Source organism: Calypte anna, chromosome 3 (assembly GCF_003957555.1).
Source record: "Calypte anna isolate BGI_N300 chromosome 3, bCalAnn1_v1.p, whole genome shotgun sequence".
Lineage (NCBI taxonomy): Eukaryota > Metazoa > Chordata > Aves > Apodiformes > Trochilidae > Calypte > Calypte anna.
This window is the reverse complement of record NC_044246.1, coordinates 102,775,790-102,796,543: the sequence shown is the minus strand read 5'-3', so window position 1 is coordinate 102,796,543 and position 20,754 is coordinate 102,775,790. Positions and strand designations below refer to the sequence as shown.

Here is a 20,754-nt window from a genome sequence, read left to right as displayed (position 1 = left end):
CTGTCTGAATATGGGTGCATCTTAAAAAAAACAAGAAACCAGCATTAAAAACTGCAGTACACTAGTTGAGAACTTCTACCATACAGTCTGCAAAGAAAAAAAACACCTCTCCTTCTAGATTGGCTTAACTATATTTGTATTTTGAATGAATCAAAAACCTATGCAAATAATGATTCTGCAAAATAACCCTCAAGGCAAGGCAAAACAAGAGCAAAGGAAAACATTTCATCTTTGACTTGCTTTATTTTATCAAGACAGCACCTAACACAGAGTTAATGCTGAATACACTGTTCAACAAGGAAGAAGTGTATTTAATTTTAATTCTTTTCTAATGACTGCTACTCAGAGACTGTGGGTTTTTTGTATTTGCAGGGTAGAGCATCCATTAACACAAGTCTTGTGTCAAGTGTGGCACAATCAGAATGTTCTGAACAGCTGGTTAGGAAGATAGCCAAGATGCAAGAAAGATGTCTGAGCCTCCTTTTCAAGTGCAGCCAACTCTTGTACTGTAGGTGCCAGAATATCCACATGGCCTTTATACAGTCCACCTGCCAAAAGAGACCAAATCTAAATGATGTGTTCAAAGTCAGTCTTCAACAAAACTAATACCCAACCAGTGTCTTTCAGAAAGTTCAAGTAACTTTGTTAACTTGTTAAAAAACCAAACAGAACAAAAACACAGGCATGGCATTGGTCACTTGCAATCCACAGACTGCATGTAACAAATGCAGAAGACAGGAAAAAAAAAACAGCAGCCTTTTTAATCTCTCCTTCTGCAGTTACACCACAGACAACCAAGAAACAGCATTGCTAGGGAACTCAAGAGTATTTCACTACTTACCACCCAGAGCTCTTTTCTGCCCATATGTAACTTTCCCATCAAAATCATCTACTGGTACTTTTATATCTGGTTCAACTTGGGCAATTGTGCAGTTTAAGTGTTCTTCAATCTCTCCCAGCAACTACAAAAAACCAAAAAAGACAAAAAAGCCTTGAAGTACTCTTATGGTTCAGTCACACCAGCATTCTGAACAGTCACACTCAAGTAGTTTCAACAGGAACTGTATGTACACAGAACACAATTTTGTTTCAGATACCAAAGACTACCACATTACTTGCTCAAACACACAGTTCATTTCCAGTCTCAGTCTATTTTTCACCTACCTAGAAATCCTTACTTTTATACTACCCTACTCATGTGAGTGCAGCTATGTTATAGTAAAGAGCTCATAGTTCAAGCTTATTTTACCCCAGACCATGTATTGTACGTCCTAGGAAGAAGGGAAGCACTGTGAATTTAACAAGCATTCATACCTGGTTAGAAAATTCAAACAAAAATGTGCTTAAATGACACATTATTTCCAGGTTAGAGGAACAACAGTTTTAAGTTACTTATTTTTGCAGCAAACCACAAACAAAAATGTGTAACTAACATCCTGTAACTCTCAAGAGCATTTGATTAGGAAGACCATATAGAGAACCTAAAAATAAGACTCCAACAGAATTGTCTGGGAATATTAAAATAAGCTTTATAATCAGAGAAATAACTTGTACAAAGTATAACTTAGTTTTCTGACTTCTTCAAATGCCAAAGGCTATATGCACACACCCCAAAACTATCTTTGTAGTTCAACTGCACAGCTAAAGCAAGAACTACATCCCAGTCGTTTAGAAGAATTAGAACACTCTGCTTAAGCAGAATTTACCTGCATCTCATTGTACCATATGGTACAACCTCCTTCTTCTTTCAGTCTAGTATTGTAACAGCCTTTTCCACGACTACTGCATACATGATACCAAACCTAGAATAAAGGAAAGCAACTTAAACTTTGTGAAATAGTTTAATATATTAATTTTGATTAATTATAAATGAAACGGAATCCAGTTGTTTAAATGCCCTTTCAATTTAGCAAGAATTAACAAGCAGTGTTCCAATACAGGATACTAAAGTCAGATGTCAGGTGTGAATAGAACTTTGTTTTCAAGTAGTTACCTTTTCTTTCTCTTTTGCCACAAGGGAGATTGCCAAACCCATTCTGAAGCATTAGGGGAGAACCAAAAGAGAAAAAAGTATTTCAATAACCATTGACAATTTATGGAACAAATAAACAAACAAAAAAACACACAAAAAAATGAAGAAAACATGAAGACTACTCTGAACACATACACACCTCTCAGCTCTGCCTACTCTCCCAATACGGTGAACATAGTTCTGTTTTTCATCAGGAAGTGTGACATTGATAACTGTGAAGATATGCAGAATCATCAGAAACCAGATTATTTTAATAAAATATATGAGGTAAGATCACAAGGCAGACACCTGAAATAAATGATTTTGATATTGCAATCCCTCCTCTCCTTTGCCCATATACTTACTTCACGTTTTATTACAGCAGTGATGGGTGTACTTACCAACAATATCTATACTTAGGGCTTCCACTATAAAACTGCTATCTCAATGATTACTTTTTAACAAAAGTGGAAAAATGAATGAAGAATCTCTAACAATGCAGAAGTACATCATCAGGTATTTGAAAAGGTATTGTGAAAATCAAATTAAAAGTTGCCTAGTTCAAGCCTTTAATACTTACAACTTTTTAGAAAAAAGCTGTAAGTCATGTACCTGTTTTAACTATTTGAAATGAGTGCAAATATCTTAAAGCTGTAGGCAATTTAACAGCTGAGTTTGACACTTTTATCTTACCATATGGAACACCATGAATATCAATTCCTCTAGCAGCAACATCTGTGCAGATCAAGAAACGGACATCTCCTCTCTAGGAAAAGACAGTTGTACAGAAATGTTGTGTTAGAGAAACCAAACAAAATCCCAGGCACTGTAACAGCTGTCCTTTTAATTTACTTCATCTTGAAGTGTTTCTGTACATTTAGGAACACTTCAAATAAAGGTCTTCAAGAGTGCAACACTGCTTTTTAAACACAAATAGCTTTTCCAATTTACATCCTTATTTTTCCCCAACAGCATGAGGCAAATATAAATCAAATGGCTAATCAAAGCCAAACAGTCTAACACTTAAATAACCTTTTTAATATTCAAGAACCAAAGACTAAAAAAACCCACAAAAAATGTCATCTGTTACAGACAAAAAATTTAGGCTTTATTTAAAAGTAAGGCCATCTATCACAAGAATCATGTTGACTGACAGCACAGATTTCCACCTACAGAAACAGCGCATCACAGAATTTCAGGAAGTGGATCACAGAGCATCTGAATGCAATTTAATTTAATTGGAGAACTAGCAACACAATTATCATTTGGTTTCAGATATCAGGAAATGAGAAAAAAGTCTTCAATAATCTGCTGCATCACCTTAAATCTTTCCAGGTTTTGCTTTCTTTCTTGAGGTTTTCTGTCACCATGCAGACAGACACATGAGAACTGATGTCCTTTCCTATCAGGGCCTGAAAGAGTGGTTATGTTTTAATAATATCATATTTAAATTATAACACAACATAATACAGAACTGGAAAAAAAAGCTCATTTTGTGTGCAAAAGTCTCAACTCATGGAGAATTTATCTTAATTTATTGCCAATTAACAAACTTCTAATCACTGATACTGCCATCAAAGAAAAACAAGGCACACAATTAAGCAAACACCTTTCCTTTCCCACTCCATTCAAAGGAGGTTTGTGCAGGCACGCCTTCTCATTCCTTCCTAGTATAAACTTCCCTTATTCCTCCAAGGTGCCTTCACATGTCCCCTTTCAGTGTTTTCTCTCATATTTCTCCTTCCATGTCTCCTTATGTGTGCAATGTGGTACATGTTTCTTCCTGTCTGTCTTGCCCCTAGCAACTACCACCTCTTTTTCTTATACACTTTTACTCAGCAGAGGCACCATACTCTCTGTTCATTGGTTCAAACTTTGGTGCCTCATGGTCTGTTTCCAGCCATTTCAGAGGTGTCTGGAACAGGCAGAGCAGTTTATTGCATACTTCTACAAAGGGCACCCCTGAAGCTCAGTGGTGCCAAAACCAGACTTTTATGTCAATCAGTAAATCAAAAAACTTCAGAACAATTTTATTTGGGTGGTGTCCAAATATCAGCAACCTCTATCATACAATTTTGCTTGAAATGAACAGGAAAGTGAGGAGAATAAGGTTTTAGTGAAAAACATTACCTCCACCCTGTTGGATGAAGTACTGTTCCATGTTATCACAATCTATTTTAGTCCTGCAGAAAATAATGGCTTGATCCATCTTATGTTCTTTGATTGCACGAACGGTGTATTCTCCCTTGAGAATTTTAATAGCTTCAGACCACATTTCTAAGTAAAAATAAAAGTTATTTCACTCAAATTGTTTAAAAATATGAGCAGCCTTTGAACAACTTACTTTTGAAAGTTTTCTCTATCCTTGCAGTAGACAATTAAACTTTTATTAGCAGAACAAGTTAGACAGACCTTCAGTTTCTTCTCTCCCAGTGTTCTCCTACTCCAAGGTCGTATAATACAGGAAGAATTAAAGTACTCAGGAGTTTCAGGTTACTCATACACACCAACACACCCTTGTCTACATACCTCCATAATACATACTATTTTTCTCTCCCCCCTAATTACAGAAACAGATTTCTCTTCACAACTATAAAAATGAGGAAATAAAAATCTGGAGGAATAAAAGCCAGTATCTACTATAATTCAGCTTTACTGCATAACACTTACAAAGAATTATTTCACAAGGTATTACTTCACTAGTGTTGCTGATTACCTGGAGTGTTAGCGCCAGGTCTTGTATTGTCTTTTGCATGTACTTCATCAGTCTAGGAAAAAAACGAACAAAAATAACCCCAAGTCATTGGTTGATACATAACTCCATTAATTTAAAATGAACAAGGAATTGAATAAAGTATTCTTAGCATTCCATTCTCCTGCCAAACAAGCTAATTTACCCTTAGCTAAAGAAAAATCTTGAGAGTAACCACAGAAAAATTTTTCATAAAAAAGGACAATGACATTATTTATGTAGACAATATATAGAAACCATTTTTGAACACAGTCATGAATTTAAAAATCCACAACACTGCAAGCCTGAAAACAATGTACTATATAGAATTTAAATTACAGTCTCAAATGTAGTCTGAGATGAAATCCATTCCTCTAAAAATTGCTCATCTCATATATGTTATAGACAAAGCTACTTTATAGAATGATCTGTGTTGGAAGGTTTACCTCCCACTGATCAAATCAGAAAAGACAGTTAGGCCACAGACCATTAGCTGTGAAACAAGTGAAAAAGCAGTGCAGTACCATTATCCTAGAGTGGAAATCATAATGTTAATTTATTAAGTTGTTCCTCAACCATGTTTGTAAGAATAAGCTGTTCAGATGCTACTATGGAACAAACCATTTCTGATACACCAAGCTGTGTCACCAGCCAAAGATCCTAAAACAGTAGGCCTCAGTTCTGAATATTAAACAAGTAATATGCTGAAAAATATGGGAAAATAATACCATCTTTCACTCACAAACCACTTACTTTAATATGATTCTTGCCAAGCTTTTCCCAAAGTTTGTCAGCTTTTGGATTTACAGGCACAACTACATGGTGTACAGTTTCAGGGACAGAATCTTCTCCTTTCAAATCAACCCAGGTGGGAAAATGCATGATCTTTTCAGATAATTTTTTCACATCAAAAGAATGTAGTGTTGCAGAGCACACTATAACCTGAGAAGAAAAGAGCCGTGTGGATACCACTGAAGATCAAATACTCCCAGCAAAAATGGGCAAAGTAGAACTGGCAGAATGTTATGCAGTTGAACAACATAAAACATCACAACAGAAATTGTCACTGACTGGCTTTCCTCATCAGAGGAGCCACCCAACTGATTAGTCAAGACAGAAAATAAGTTACTTAACTACTCCCTTAAAAAAATACCATCATTTAAAAAGAAGAAAGCAGAATTACTGGGAGATGATGAATCAAGATGATTAGAGCACTAGAAATAATGTATGTAACCACTCATTTTTCAGATATATTTAGATTTAATAACTTAAATACAGCTAAACACTGGGCTTCAAGATCTAGGATCCTAAGAATACATACTGACAGGCAATTACTGAACCCCATGAACAAGTGTTAGTTTTGGACCACTGGTATAACAAAGCACTTTAAAGAAGTATGCTTCATGCTGTGTAATAAACAGAAGCCCAAAGCAGTGCACACCACAAAAAAAAAACCCAAACCCAAACCCACACAAAACCCCAAATCATCACAACCCCCCCCAGCAAAACAAAACAAAACCAAAACTCAAATTCTATACCTGAAGTCTCTTTCCATCTGAAGTTATCTGAGGAATTTGGCTATGGATCCTGTTTATGAAATCTGAATAACCTTGGAGAAGAAGGCCATCCTAAAGAGAATTAAATAAAAGATCAAGCTGCAATTCTTATTTCTCTGTCTATACACTTGAATTAAATAAATAATACACACGTAGTCTCAGAAGTTCTGTCTTAGCTAGTCAATGCCTGGCTGGGATATTACTATTAAAGAGGGAAAAAAAAAAAAAAAAGTAAAAAATTGGAGGGTAGTAAAAGCATGCAGCTGCTGTGTTCCACAAGAAATTGAACATTTATCTGAGCAGCTTCTCCTAGCTAATACTCCAAGGCATTCTGTCTTTGTGAATATTCAATTTACTGATCAGGGAGAGGGACACAATTCACAGCATATTGCCTGCAATATTCATTGCCTTAAAGACCTGCTGGGTAATAAGAAATGCTTATCTTGTCTTTGACCTTTCAAGTTCCCTGTACAATGAAATGGACTTCACTACCTTGTGAACACAGCCTGACAGATATTTCTCTGTAAGAAAAAAAATCAAACAGATTTATCACAGAGGCTATGAAGGCAAAAAAATACATAGGTGTATGCAGTTACAAAAATCAAGATTAACCTGGAATAGCCTATAGGTAGCCAATTGTCATTCCACTGAAGCACTAAAAGTTGTAATGAAACAACTATGTTTCACTGACTCTTTTAAGAGATGTCACAGTCCATTTAAGAAAAGAACTTCAGTATCACTTAGTTCTTTACGTACAGCTTCATCCAGAACCAGGAATCTAACTTGAGATAAATTAAGCTTTCCCGTTGAGACCAGGTCATCCAGTCTTCCAGGAGTTCCAACAACAATATCCACCTAGGAAATACATAAGAGTATGAACCAGTCTCAAAACTAACTAGAGGTATTATCAGTTTTGTTTAAATTTATGATTATCAGTATGACATTACAACAATCAGTATGACAATTACAACTTCACAGAATCCTACAGCAATTTCTGTTGGAGGTCACCTCGTTTCCACTCCTATCATCCTATGCAAATCAAGGACAATTTCCAAATGTCTTTAGGTCGGTGCCCAACAAAATTTTCAGTATCTTCAAGAAGAGGGATCCCACAGCCTCTTTGGCCAACCTGCATTTCTGTTCTATGGCCTTTTAATTAGTAAAATTTGCCTTATCCATAAAGCCTTCCCTGATTTTGGTAAGTGCTGTGCCCCTTCTGCCCTCCTCGATGCGCAATATGTGTAACTTTGTTATCTGAAGTGAACAGACTGTCCCTGTATTGTTTTTATACAGGGATACAATAAATTCAACATTTCTCACTATGGAACTATATGTATCAAGTCTACTAACTACAGAAATTACTTCAACATCTTGCCAGACAGAAGACTTCACAGTCATGTATTTAGCATTCACCTGGAAATCTAGCAATCTTCCAGTTCAAGCCTGCTTAGGAGAAAATTTTTATTTCAGCAGCTAGAAGCACTGAAAACTTTACCAACAGTGATGTGGTCTTGCTTCCAATAGTGACTCTTAAGTCACCGTGCTATCCCTACAATTTAACCGAACTGACTTGTACATCCCCTGCTGCTGAAGCTTGCCCAGTTCCTTTTATTCCACCAGGACTGGATTGTGGTGTAGACTGACCCTGATAGCAGACCAGTTTTAGTCCCATAAACATTAAGTACAAGTTACTAGAAAAACTATTTCTGCCTCCTTAGGTAAAGACAAAAGACAAAAATCACAGCTGTTTTTAAATTTTTAGAAGTACTTGAGCTTCAACAGATTTTGATCAAGTGCTGTAAAAGCATTTGTACTGACAACTGCCAAGGAAATAAAGCAACAAATGCTAGACCAGTGCAACATGCACTTCCTGTCAACTGTAATATTTCTTTGTATCAGGTTTACAGGACATAGAAGAAGCACAATTCTCTAGCCAGATGAAGAATTATTCTGAACCCAAACTATTAAATAACATGAACAAAAATACAACTTACTCCTTGTTCCAGTATAGAAAGTTGATCTCTTGCAGCAACCCCACCAATAATCAACAGTTCCCTAAAATTACATAAAACTTATTTTAACATTTATTAATTTATTATATTCAGCAGATATATTGCTAATCTGGATGAAGATCTATTCTTATATTAGTATCTGACAATTATCATCTCTCTCTAGACAGTTATTTTAAGAAATTATAGGAAAAAATAGTTTTAAAATTCATCCTTCATGTGTAGTGTACTCTATTTTAATTCAAGAAGCATTTTGTCATCAAACTGTATATGAATTTGATTAGTTTAGGAATGCTGTATAAACACATTAACACCGTAAACAATTTGATCTGAACAAGGACACTATTCTTTAAAAATTTCAGACTTAAGGTAGTTTAATAGTTTTCCTGTGTTCTGGAAAGCTAGACATACAAACAACAGTAAACTAAGTGAATCTTAAATCATAACTTGCCCTCCTTTGTTGCTACTCTCCTGAAATTCTATAAGAAGCACTCCTGCAAACTAACTGCAGTTGAGAATACGGAGACACTTGTTTCAAGTTTATGAGCAGAGACAAAAGAGAAAGAACTTTAGACCAAAGCAGTTTGTAGACAAATAATTCCATCTCCATGCTAACCACTGCAGCATTTGTCCTGTGAGCAGACTAATGGAAACAGAGGAGACCTTGTATATATTTTATGTCTAATAAATAGAAACAAAATGAGAGCTGGAGGACATGGGGGGCAAAGGAAGATGCTCAGAAAAGAAGGGCAGTAAACAAATGTGCTTTTCTTGATTGAAAACATTAATTATCACACACGTTTCATAACCTGAAGGAAAAAAAAAATTAATCTTATGAGAATCACAGAATGGTAAGGGGTTGGAAGGGACATCTGAGGATCACCTAGTCCAACTCCCCTGTTAGGGCAGGATCCCCTAGACCTGGTCTGAGAGGTGGGTCTTGAATCTCTCCAGGAATGGAGATTCCACAACCTCCCTGGACAATCTATTCCAGTGTTGTGTTACCCTCAGAGTGGAGAAGTATTTTCTCATATATAAGTTAAATCTTGTGTGCTAGTCTGTGTCCATTACCCCTTGTTTTGTCACTGGACACAACAGAGAAGAGTCAGGATATATCCTCCTGACACCCACACTTTAGATATTTATAAACATTGATAAGATCTCCCCTCAGCCTCCTTTTGTCTAAGCTAAACAACCCAAGCTCTCTCAGCTTTTCCTTATAGGGCAGATGCTCCAGTCCCTTACTCAGCAGCCCTGTGCTGGACTCTCTTCAGCATTCTTTGTACTTCTTCACCTGAGGAGCCCAGAACTGTACAGAATACTCCAGGTGAAGCCTCACCAAACAAGAAGGGAGGATAACCTCCCCTGACCTGTTGCCCACACATTTCTTAATGCACCCTAGGATGGCACTGGCCCTGTGGGCTGCCAGGGAACATTGCTGATTCATGGTGAATCTGTTGTCCACCATGACTCCCAGGTATTTTTCCCTAGAGCTGCTTTTCAGCAAGTCAACCCATAACCTGTACTGGTGCATGGGGTTGTTCCTCCCCAGATGCAGTAATCTATACTTGCCCTTATTGAACTTCATTTGGCTTCTCTCCACCCAGCTCTCCAGCTTGTCCAGGTCAGGCTGGATAGCAGCACAGCCCTCTGGCATGTCAGTGAACTTTCTGAGGATACATACACTCCATCCACTTGTCCAGGTCATTGATGAATATATTGAATAAGATGACCCAGCACTAACCCCTGAGGACACTGCTGGTCACTGATCTCCAGCCTAACTCAGCCCCACTGACTATGACTCTCTGAGCTCTGTCCCTAAACCAGTTCCTGATCCACATTACTACCCAAAAGTCCAATCCACATTTCTCAAGTTTGCTTGTGAGGGTTTCGTGAGGGACAGTGTTGAAAGCCTTGCTGAGGTCAAGACAGATGACATCAACTACTCTGCCCTCACCTCACCATCTGGTTATGACATCATAAAAGGCTATCAGATGGGTTAAGCATGACTTTCTCTTAATAAATCCATGCTAGCTACTCCTTATAACCTAAGTGGTTAGAGATGGCCTCCAGAATGAGCTACTCCATCACCTTTTCATAATGGAGGTGAGGCTGACTGGTTTGCACCTGCCTGGGTCTTCCTTCTTACCCTTTTTGAAGAATGGAGTGAAATTAGCTTTCTTCCAAAGAAAGATTAGCTCTCTTCCAAAGAAAGGCATAGTTCATAGATAAAACACATCAAAAAACTCCTAACTGGTAGCTGGAATGTCATAAGGTTGGCTGGCAGCAGATACTGCTGAGGCTATTACATCTGCACTGCAGATTAAGGTCTTACTAGCTACAAAGTGGAACACTACCCATCCCCTGGCAAAGCCATCTTTGTGGACAATACCATAAAAACAATTATAACAGATGCACTGTTACCTTAATTTAGGATTATCAACATATTTTTTGAACTGCTTCACATTGTTCAAAGTCTGCTCTGCCAGCTCTCTTGATGGTTCTACAATCAGTGCTTTTGGAGCATTTGGAAGGTTCTGTGTTTGAACCACCTGTGCACTTCCTAAGTGGAAAAAAAAAAAAGCCATTAAGATAAACTACGTTCTGCTTTTAGATTTTTTACTTGAAACAAACTTGGATATTCCACTAATAATCTAAAACCTCATGATAACAAATGCTCCTTTACAGAGTGGTATATTGCTCATGCAATTACAAATAGCTTCAGATAGCTTCAGATAGCATCAGAGACTGCAAGAGAATGGCGCCATGACAGTGGGTATACTGGCCATGAAGAAGCATCAATTTTACTGTAGAGCTTAAAACAAACACACTTGTTTTTAAGATGACACTGCTCAGTACCTTAGCTGAACTATTCCTTTTATCTTATGCATTTCTAAATACAAAATATTATTTGTGGTTTAGGATGAAGGAGGTTTAGAATACTTTAAAAAAGCACTAATATTGCTACAAGTAATACCTTTGTATGACTTTTAATACAACAGTACTGAAACCAGTAAAGTGATCAAAAGACATTCTGTAACACAACTTCAAAAAGAAGAACTGAAATAAGTTAAAAAAGCTGACCTACCTGAGTGTTGTGATTTCACAACATTACCATCTGGAGCCTTGCAAAGACCAATATAGCCATCTTTTGGTGGAAACTTGAAATCTTCTTCACCAAAATTGAATTTTAATTCAGCATTCTAGATTTCAACAAAGTTGTGTCATACAGACAGATTCAAAAGACAATGTAAAATGTAGCAATTCTGTAATCAAATGCCCCATGAGAAACCAGCTGGGCTAGCAGGTATTTTCTCCCATCTTACACATTTCTCTTTCCTAGGCCATCTAAAACATACCACATAGTTTTAAGAGCTAGAACCATGTAAAAATATTTTCTCCTACACCAAATATTCCCACATTTAAAGATACATGGAAACCTTATTTGAACTTCTATGTTTCAATGCCAAACCACAATTTAAAGAAAACAAACCAAATTTTTTTTTACTTGTCCATTTCTCTGCCTGCCAAAACATCATCCCAGAGGGACTAAATTCAGGAAGACATACTACTTCAGTACTGTAATGTTAGAGAATAGATGAAACAGGAGTTTTAGCATTTTCAAGTAATTTGCTTGGATCTGTTGAATCATAGTACCTTGAAGTTCAATATAGACAAGATAGCCCTGGTATGAGGAATTAGTTATCCGTTCTACTTCACCCTTGTATTCAAATTTAAGTATTTAAATTAAGGAAACAGTGTATAAGCACAACTACAATAATTGTAGATGGCTATGCAAATCTTATACATAAGTAGTTAATTTCCAAAGCTAGGATAACTTTTGTGATCTTACACATCTGTGATACTTTTAATTACCTTCAGTACACACGCTGCAAAAAGTGCTTGGTTCCTTATGTGTGGTGGGATTTCAAATGCAAGGCCAAGGTCCTTCCCTGAAAGTAAGGTGACTTCAGTGAGACTGGGTGGGCTTGTGTGTTCCTCTCACTGCCCCCTCCCAAATACAGACATGCCAATAAAATTCTAAGGACAAAAGTGAATAAAACTTACCATTTTTTGAAAACTTTATTTGTCCTTTATCTGTGTCTAGGTAACACCCAATTGTATCATGCATAGTGAATTCCTGTAAGAAGAAGTTTGCACCGATGAGATTTTAGTGTTCACTACATCAAGAAAACTTACTGATTACATTCTGTCAACCTGCAGTTCTCCTACTTCTTACTATAAGCAAGTTCCATTTATTCCAATAACACTGATGTATATAGCTTGCATATTTTGCTTACAAATCTTCCTTAAATTGCCCCATTTATCTTAGATATTTAAATTTTTATTGCTGCTTTAAGTCTGCTTTAAAACCAAACACTTTGACAATGATAAATTTTACTCATTTACCTGGACATATTCTGCACTATGGAAAAGTGCATTTATCATGCATTTATTAGCTAATGTAAATCCAAACTTACAGCACCAAACATGGTAACAGTAACTTGTAGTTTGACTATATATGAAGCTTAACTCTTGCCAGAGGTACTATATGCATGTTATGTATACTTAAGTGCTTCATTTAAATATTTTGAAATCTGCTTATTGCAATGAAATTGAATAAATCCTGTATAATTTAAAGTGCTTCTAATTTAACACCTCAGAAATCACTATTACAAAAAAGCTATAGTGCAACAGTTATAAAAAGTGCAAGTTTTATGGTATTGAGCATTAATATAGTAAGGAGACTTCAGTTTTAACTGAATTATTTGTATTTATAAAATTGCACTTAAAAATATCTGAACTCTTGTACACATCTGAACTCTTGACTGGTACACTACATGGAAGCTGCCACAGATATTCCTGGTAGACATTTTCAAAAGCATACATTAAGATTAACAGATCTAATGGCAAACCCCACACAGTATCCAGAAACAGCATGACTAACTACATCTTATTAACATTGACATTTTGACATTAGAGAATTGTGTGGTTACTTCAACAACTCATAAGCAGGATACTATGCCCTCATTTAGACATTCAAAGTACACAGATGGGGTTGTTTCAAACTAAAAGTCAAGAAATAAATCCAAGAGATAAATTAACCTCTAACCCTGAACAGACAGAGGTTTACCCTCTAAGTAAGAGTCCATACATTTGTGGTCTAGCCACAACCATAAGCTGGTAGCTACTTTTGTTAAATCTGTTAATATGCTTTTATCCAAAAATGCTTCAATGTTTCATGGAACCTTTTAGCTCAGTAAGCCTCCTTTAAAAGTTACCACTACTACAAAAGATAGTTGATTGTTACAGCACAAAACCAACAAGCAAAACTTTTGATAAATTTCTACCAATAAAGAAATCAAGCTTACCTCACCATAGCTGTCAAACTGCTTGTTGTGAGATTTCTTACCAGTGCCACCAAATCCAAAGCCAAATTTATCAGTCCCTGAACAAAAGACAAAGTACAGCTCTTTAGCTCTTGGTTGACAGGATAATTTTTTTCCTCTTTGTATCTATAACTGAAACCTCTCACACTACTATGCAAAAAAAAAAATACACAGTGCTACCTAAAAACTTCCAGCTTTGATGTATGCTAAACTAGCATTTTTGTAGCAAGGCAGCTAGTGATTTTCCTAGTCTTCAGTCATCTTCATTAAAATATTGGAAAGGGAAAAAGTCACAAGAACAAAGAGCAGTGCAGTCAACTAAGCTGATTTTCTCTTGCAGGAAGAACATTTGCACAAAATGATTTAAACTCCCTTGTACTGCTTTACTCCCCAAGGAGCCCATTCTCTGCAAAACCAGAACAGGACTCGAGCAATTCTATGCAAGTATAAAAACTCTGTGGGATTCTTCTTTTCAATGAAACTCACCCAAATCTAGTGAAGCCTGCATAGTTGACCAACCAATTCTGCACAAGCCTTGGTCATGACAGTAAACCTCATAGTAGTATTTCCCTTCAGAAAAAAAAAAAAAGGTTTAAAACAACACCTAAATTTCATCAGGATGGTTCAGTTTGGCTACTTCTGAGAACATGCAAGGCTAACATTTTCACCCCGCTCAAAGTGTCATAAACTCCCCTGCTGTGTTAGTGTGAAAAGGATCTGTAGATACGTACATATGTAATGAAGAAACAGATTATCAGAGAACAGCACATGAAAGACAGACAAGAGAGAGAGACATGCTGAGAGACAGCCTGTGAAAGGCTCCAAAGGAGTGATATGCTGGAGAAATCAGTGGTATTGAATAAATGAGAACTGCTCTGCTGACTCAGCACAAGACCTCCAGCATGCACTAGCATTGAGAACTGGCTGCGTAACTTTAACCACATACAGCTGACTGCTGTGTGCAGCCAGAATACAGGATTATCTGCACACCTGATGAAATGAGACTGTTTGAGGGTTGTTCTGAACATCCATCTAGAACTGTTGAAGTCTGAGTGTGAATCTGCTTCTGAGTAGAGTAGGTGTTGGCCTGCCAACTGCTGCTCAAATCACATAACCATAAAATTTGTGCATACATCTGTCTGTAGTGTACGAGGAAACAACTGAAAGTACTGTGTGAGTACCTATTTCCTATTGCTTACACCTTAACTTTGTTGTAATAAGTTATAATTGTATCTCCTCTTACTCAATCCTCTATCACGAAAAAGCTGTAATATGTTGTACAGAAGAAGAGCAAAACAGAGGTATTTGTTATTACAGAGTCTTCAGCTAGCAGTAATTTGAGTACATTGAGTAATTGAGCACATTTGCTCAGATACAGAGTAGGTTTTAAAAGCAGCCACCTATATTAACAATGTGTGAAAAGCAAGCATTTCAGCTGAAACTTCTAGAGGAGTCTCAGCTCTAGAAGCTGATAGATAACAGATATTTATATATTAGATAATATTTTCTCTAATATAAATAGATAATTTTATATCTACCTTTAGTCACGCCTCTAGTTGCTCTGCATCCATGCCATTCTTTTACCTCTCTGCTTTGGCAACACAAACCATCTGATCCAATGGCTGAAAATCACAAGAACATTTTAGTTAAAGAAATTGCCTAAGTGCTTTTAAAGTAAATTTTCATTCATACTTTCTTCTATTCTTTTTTCACCAAGTGAACATTTAAAGCAGCACTTGGACAACTCACCAAAAGCTGATCCTCTATCATATGGGTTCATTTGCCATTTATTGAGCACTAGGTTTGAAAGAGAGCAAGAGAAAAAACATGAAACCAACAAGCTAAGGCTGGAAAACTCAAATTAGAAGTTCACATTGGCCCTACAGTGTTTGGCTTAACTTCCTGGGAGGAGAGCTTTGTTGCAAAGCAACTCATACGAGGTCAAAACAAATGCCTACAACTTGAGTGAGGGGGACAGACATCTTAGATTGTTTTATCAATATGAACACAGATTAAGTTATTTAAAATACAACTTAAAACAATGAAGACATAAGTCAGAGTTCAAGATAATCACAATCATATGCAGCTAGAAACGAGCTGTCCCTTCAATAAATGTCAGTCTACACTAGACATTCAGGTTGCAAGCTTATTTAAATGGATGCATAACAGTCTGTGTGCAGATATTACCATGGTTACAATCCATTCTAAATCAGTGGGTTCCAGCCCTGTGCCCTTGCTGCTCAGTCCAATGTTTACTGTAAGAGTAAATCTGCAGCTATTATTCAGATGCTATTATTCAGCTTCTAAACTTATCTAAGAGCCAAAAAGAAAAGACTGCAATAACTTCACTCAGCACAGCAGAACTGAAAGACACAATACAGAGCTACCTGAACCTACAGAATTAAGTTTCAGTGTAGGACAGCTTCCAGCTCCAGCTCACTCAAAAGGCACAAACTAACCATATGCTGACACTGCTGATGGTCTCGTCTATCCTGGCAATTGGATGTTGTTCTTCTTTTAACTCTGTTTTTTAAGCTGGACACTACCCCCCATTTCAAATCTTGCAAGGCACTAAACTAGCATGGCTTTGAGAAGAACACTGAGGTGAGTGGATCACTCAAAAGACAATAAGCATTATTAAGAAACTGCATTGTTTTATAAAATCTGAAGTGATTATATTGTATTACCTTATTCCAAATAAAGGAAAAAATACTTATCTAATGGCAAGTTCGGATAATTTTACTTTGAGAGGTGATGAAATTGATATGAATCAAGTGTTCCAAGATCTGAAGAGAGAGATGTATAAAAACTTACCTGAACCACCCGTTTTAATAGTTGCTTTCCCTTTCTTGCCTTCCATCTGATCCTTCAGCGTTTCATAAACAATCTGGATTACTGGAATGCTAAAAGCCTAAAAAGCAAAGTTATTTTCATTCAACAATTTATACAGATGTTTCCACATACACAGTCATTCTAGCTTTCAGGTGCAATTCCTACAGTGAGAAACACTTTAAAACATGCTCACACAAGTATTTGTAAAAACTATTAAGACTGCTTAACATATACACAAACATATGCACAGTCTCTCTGTATATACACACACACCACCTTTCACCACTTAAAAGAATTTTACTTTCTGCTAATTATTACTTACACCAGTTTTCCACTCCCTGTTTCAGCAGCCTGTAGGAAGAAAAATTTAAGTTTAACCTGAGTTGCAATTTAAACTAAGGATTGTTCTACAGTTCTATTTCAATAAACTAAATTTACTTTTACTTCTGCATAATGCTTAAGATCTCAAGAGATTGAAGCCATTGCTTCAGACTAAGGAGATGCAAATACAAATATAGAATACCTTTTACTTCAAAAAAATAAAAAACCAAAAGCTTGTAGAGTCCACTAGAAAAACTAAGTCTGATTTCTGGAGGTGCTACAGAATAGAGGAATCATTACTTTGGCTATGGAATCAAGAAGAGAGAGATGCACAAAAGACATGAAGAAGGCACAGTAATCTGCTATCTTCAAGGTTATCAATACTGAAGCATCTGTTCAGGCAGTATCAGTTTTATTCCATGAAGATTTACGCCACATACTTATGACAAAAAGGGGAGTAGATTAAATCAGATAGCTCTCATTCACATTGAATCAGACTTATTTTGGTTTGAAATGACCTTTAAGATCACATCAAGTCCAGCCATTGGCAGTGCCTGTCAAGCAGATAAAAAATAAAGCCTAAAAAGAATGAACTGCATTTGCAGGAACAGTTGGAAACACACCAAGAACTCAAAATAAGTTCACAGCTGAAGAATATACTTTCTATTGAAAGACAGGAGACCTAATTATGGACATTTCTGGAAAGAAAGGAATTGAATACACAAAGGATTTCTAGGACAGGGCTATACTGCATACATACCATAAGTACATCACCACCTCCCAGAATCAGTGGAATGGATTCTGCTTGAATATCTGTAGGAAGACTACAGGAAAGAAAGCATTAACACAAATCAAAGTTATCCGTAGGGAAAAAAAAGGATTTTTGCTTATATAGGAACTCACAGAAACCACAGTCACTTGCAAGACAGGAAATAGCAGGTAAATGTTATTCTTCTTGGCTGGAAGTTTAGGAAGTAAAAAGGATTCCATTTACAAGGAAAGCTTGGAAACAGAGGTGTAACAAAGTGACAAAGGGGATGCCATGGATGCCACTTCAAGAGGAATCTTGACAAGAGGGCTACATCTCACATCACTACACTGAACTATAAACCAAACAGTTTAATTAAATGTTCCCCAGTTTACTTTCTTCAAGTGAGTTTAATTTTTAAAGTCATTTACACAGTCCTCATTTCCAATACTTGCATGAAAAACACGCAAAGAAAGTAAACTGTAACCAGCATTTCCAGACAACCATAGCTGATACCACACAACTGAGAAAAGAAGGACTACATGCACTGAGATTGCCCACAGTGATAAGTCTGAGTGACGATTCAAAACAAAACCTAAAGTCAAATATTTTAGTTTAAAAAGTAACTAAGCCCAGGAAGAATAACTTTTAAAAAGATGGACATACAAGCATCAACTCTGAAGAACACATTTAGACCGCAATCTGGAAAACATTTATTAAACTAGGATTAATTATGTGACAGTATTTCAGCCAATAATCCCACAATACATAACAAACCACAAGCACAGAGGCTTTCATCAAACAACTGACACTGAAGTATAAGCTGTCATGTTTTAGTTGCCCCAGTTTAAGTGAAGCCACAATTTGTGTTCTTCAGTCATTCACACTAAAAAGAAGTGCATGAGATGCAATGGCAGTTCAAGGAAAACACAGATGTGCTCTCTTTTAATGTGACAGCAGTGGTATCTTAAGAAGCATGTCACACATCACTGATGTGTGATGTCAGTCAGATTTTGCCAGTCCCAAACACATCCCTACTTACAGCCAGTCCATCTCCTCCACTGCTTGAGCTATCTCAGGCATAACACCCATCTCTGTAAGACAAAAAAAAAAGGAACAAGCAGTGTTATTTATCTCAACACAGCCCAAAAGACTTCCAAGTGTCAACACTGCCAGCTACAGACATTAAAACCACATTATTTTAGGAAACAGAACATGCAGCCTTCTCTATAGAACTTAAGAACCATCCTCCTTTCCCCGCATACAGGTTTGCAAGTTGTCCCCACTTAAAGCAGAGTAAGTCAGACATATATTAGCCATAGGGGCAGGTGCTGCCATAGCAGCAAAGCAAACATGCTGAGAACCAAGCACCATTTCAAGCACAAGGCACTTGTCTTTGCGCATTTAAGGAAACAACAGGGAAGACTTTGGTAATCACAAATGTCCTGACTCTCTCCACAGATGAGATTAAAACAATTAAAAAACAAAAAAAAGCTTACCATATTAAGACTCAAATTTGAGTTAAGTTTCTTTTCACTAAATCTTGCTTTACACACTTACAACACATACAATAACAATATAATGCCTTGATTTTCACACAGTTATTAATCACATCCATACTTTTTCATTAGATACCCTTGAGGCAAACTCAGATCAAGATCTGATTATACCTCAGACACAAGTATGAAGCCACATAATAATATCTGTATGTTTATAAACAAAATCTATTTAAATTAAAAAACCTACCACACAACACAAAACAAAACCTGCAGCTATTCAACAATGGCAAAAGGAAAGTAAATTTTATCAACAGAGTGGTACTGTACCACCAAACAATTTAGGTGCTGGTTCAATTTTCAGGTGCACGGGTTTACTCTAAATAAATGCCATTAAGTAGAAATGTTTCTAAAGAGAGCTTTTACATGCCAGCCTTCAGTGTCACATACTGTGTTTCACATACACCATGCAAATGTACACGTATACAGAGCTGGGCTGACATATATGGATGTCCACAGCCAAAAAATATTCCTCTATTGGCTATAAAACAAATGTTATAAGAAACATGTTTTATTTGTAATATGATTTCAGAAAGGTTTAATACTTCCAAGTGTTAGCTTGTATTCCTACAAAATTAAACAATCCACAAGGAAAACATGCCAGTGAAAATAGCCAGTAATTGTAATTTATATATACATCCCTACAATATTTTTCACTTTTAATACATGTCCAATTCATATAGTTTAAATTAATATACAGTACAAGATCTTAACAAATGACAATATTTCTCAACTACAAACAAATTAACCCTCCTGTCTAGGATATAAACTTATCTCTAAATCTATAGAAAAAGCACCAGCATTTTGCCTCTTGATTAAAGAATTCAGTAAAAAGAAACAAACAAATAATTTCACGCACATTAAAACTTTATAGTACCCTAATACTGATTGGCTGCCTTTACATACATATTTCAAACTGTATCACAAAACTGCTCCTAAAAAGTCACTTATTACCCACTGCGATACACAACAGCTACAATGAACCTCCTGTTAGCGAAACCAGTCAGCCTGAGAAATAAGAATGAATTTTAAGAAGCCCCATTAGCCAGGTGCATGCATACCACATGCGCACCAGAACCACCAAATCCATCTCTGTAACCCCTTCTGAAGGCCTGCAAAAGGCTCGAGGAGCAGGCCCCGCAGGCCTCTCCATCCCAAGCCTCCTACGTGGTAAAGTCACACACTAGAGAGGGCCCGCACCGCGGGCAGGCACGGCGAGCAGCGTACGGCACTGACAGGGCCCGAAGGCCGCGGCGAGACACGGAGCCGCCACCCCCACAAGGCGCCCACAACTGAAAAGCCCCCCGAGTGCTAAGAGCCGACACCCCTCCTCCCCCGCCTCCCCAGCACCACGCACCCGAAAACGCCGCCATCTCGGTACCACCAACCCGGCCCGGTCCAGCACCAGAACCCTTAGGGCACGCCCGTCGAGCCTGTGCTCAGCTTAACGGCGCCGGGTAGGGGGCAGGAGGCGTCGCGCCGAGCGTTCCGGCCCCGGTCCGTTCCGGTCTCTTTCTGGCAGCGGGAGCCCGCGCTGCAGCTCAGTGCTCCGAGGGCGGCACTGAGGGAGGAATCATTTCTGTTCCGTTTGAGGGGTTTT

At 37.3% G+C, this 20,754-nt stretch overlaps 1 protein-coding gene across 1 annotated transcript; it reads right to left on the bottom strand.

Moving 5' to 3' along the window:
- Positions 1 to 219: 219 nt before the first annotated feature.
- DDX1 (DEAD-box helicase 1) lies at positions 220 to 20,754 on the bottom strand. Its single transcript, XM_030447681.1, has 26 exons — positions 20,512 to 20,754; positions 18,641 to 18,692; positions 17,611 to 17,674; positions 16,854 to 16,880; positions 16,512 to 16,608; positions 15,447 to 15,494; positions 15,236 to 15,319; positions 14,184 to 14,267; positions 13,680 to 13,756; positions 12,376 to 12,448; positions 12,184 to 12,260; positions 11,396 to 11,510; positions 10,732 to 10,870; positions 8,293 to 8,353; positions 7,055 to 7,153; positions 6,281 to 6,370; positions 5,496 to 5,684; positions 4,728 to 4,779; positions 4,142 to 4,288; positions 3,332 to 3,423; positions 2,705 to 2,777; positions 2,172 to 2,244; positions 1,994 to 2,036; positions 1,707 to 1,802; positions 842 to 962; positions 220 to 548 (listed from the first exon to the last, which is right to left on the bottom strand). Exons 1-26 carry the CDS (start codon positions 20,525 to 20,527, stop codon positions 418 to 420), a joined length of 2,220 nt encoding a protein of 739 aa, XP_030303541.1. The 5' UTR covers positions 20,528 to 20,754; the 3' UTR covers positions 220 to 417.

Excerpts from the sequence above, each read along its gene's own strand:
- DDX1 (XM_030447681.1), bottom strand. Across the intron at positions 14,268-15,235 it reads AACTAGAGGCGTGACTAAAG|GGAAATACTACTATGAGGTT; the intron begins GTAGATATAAAA and ends TTTTTTCTGAAG. Across the intron at positions 8,354-10,731 it reads GTTGATAATCCTAAATTAAG|GGAACTGTTGATTATTGGTG; the intron begins GTAACAGTGCAT and ends ATGTAATTTTAG.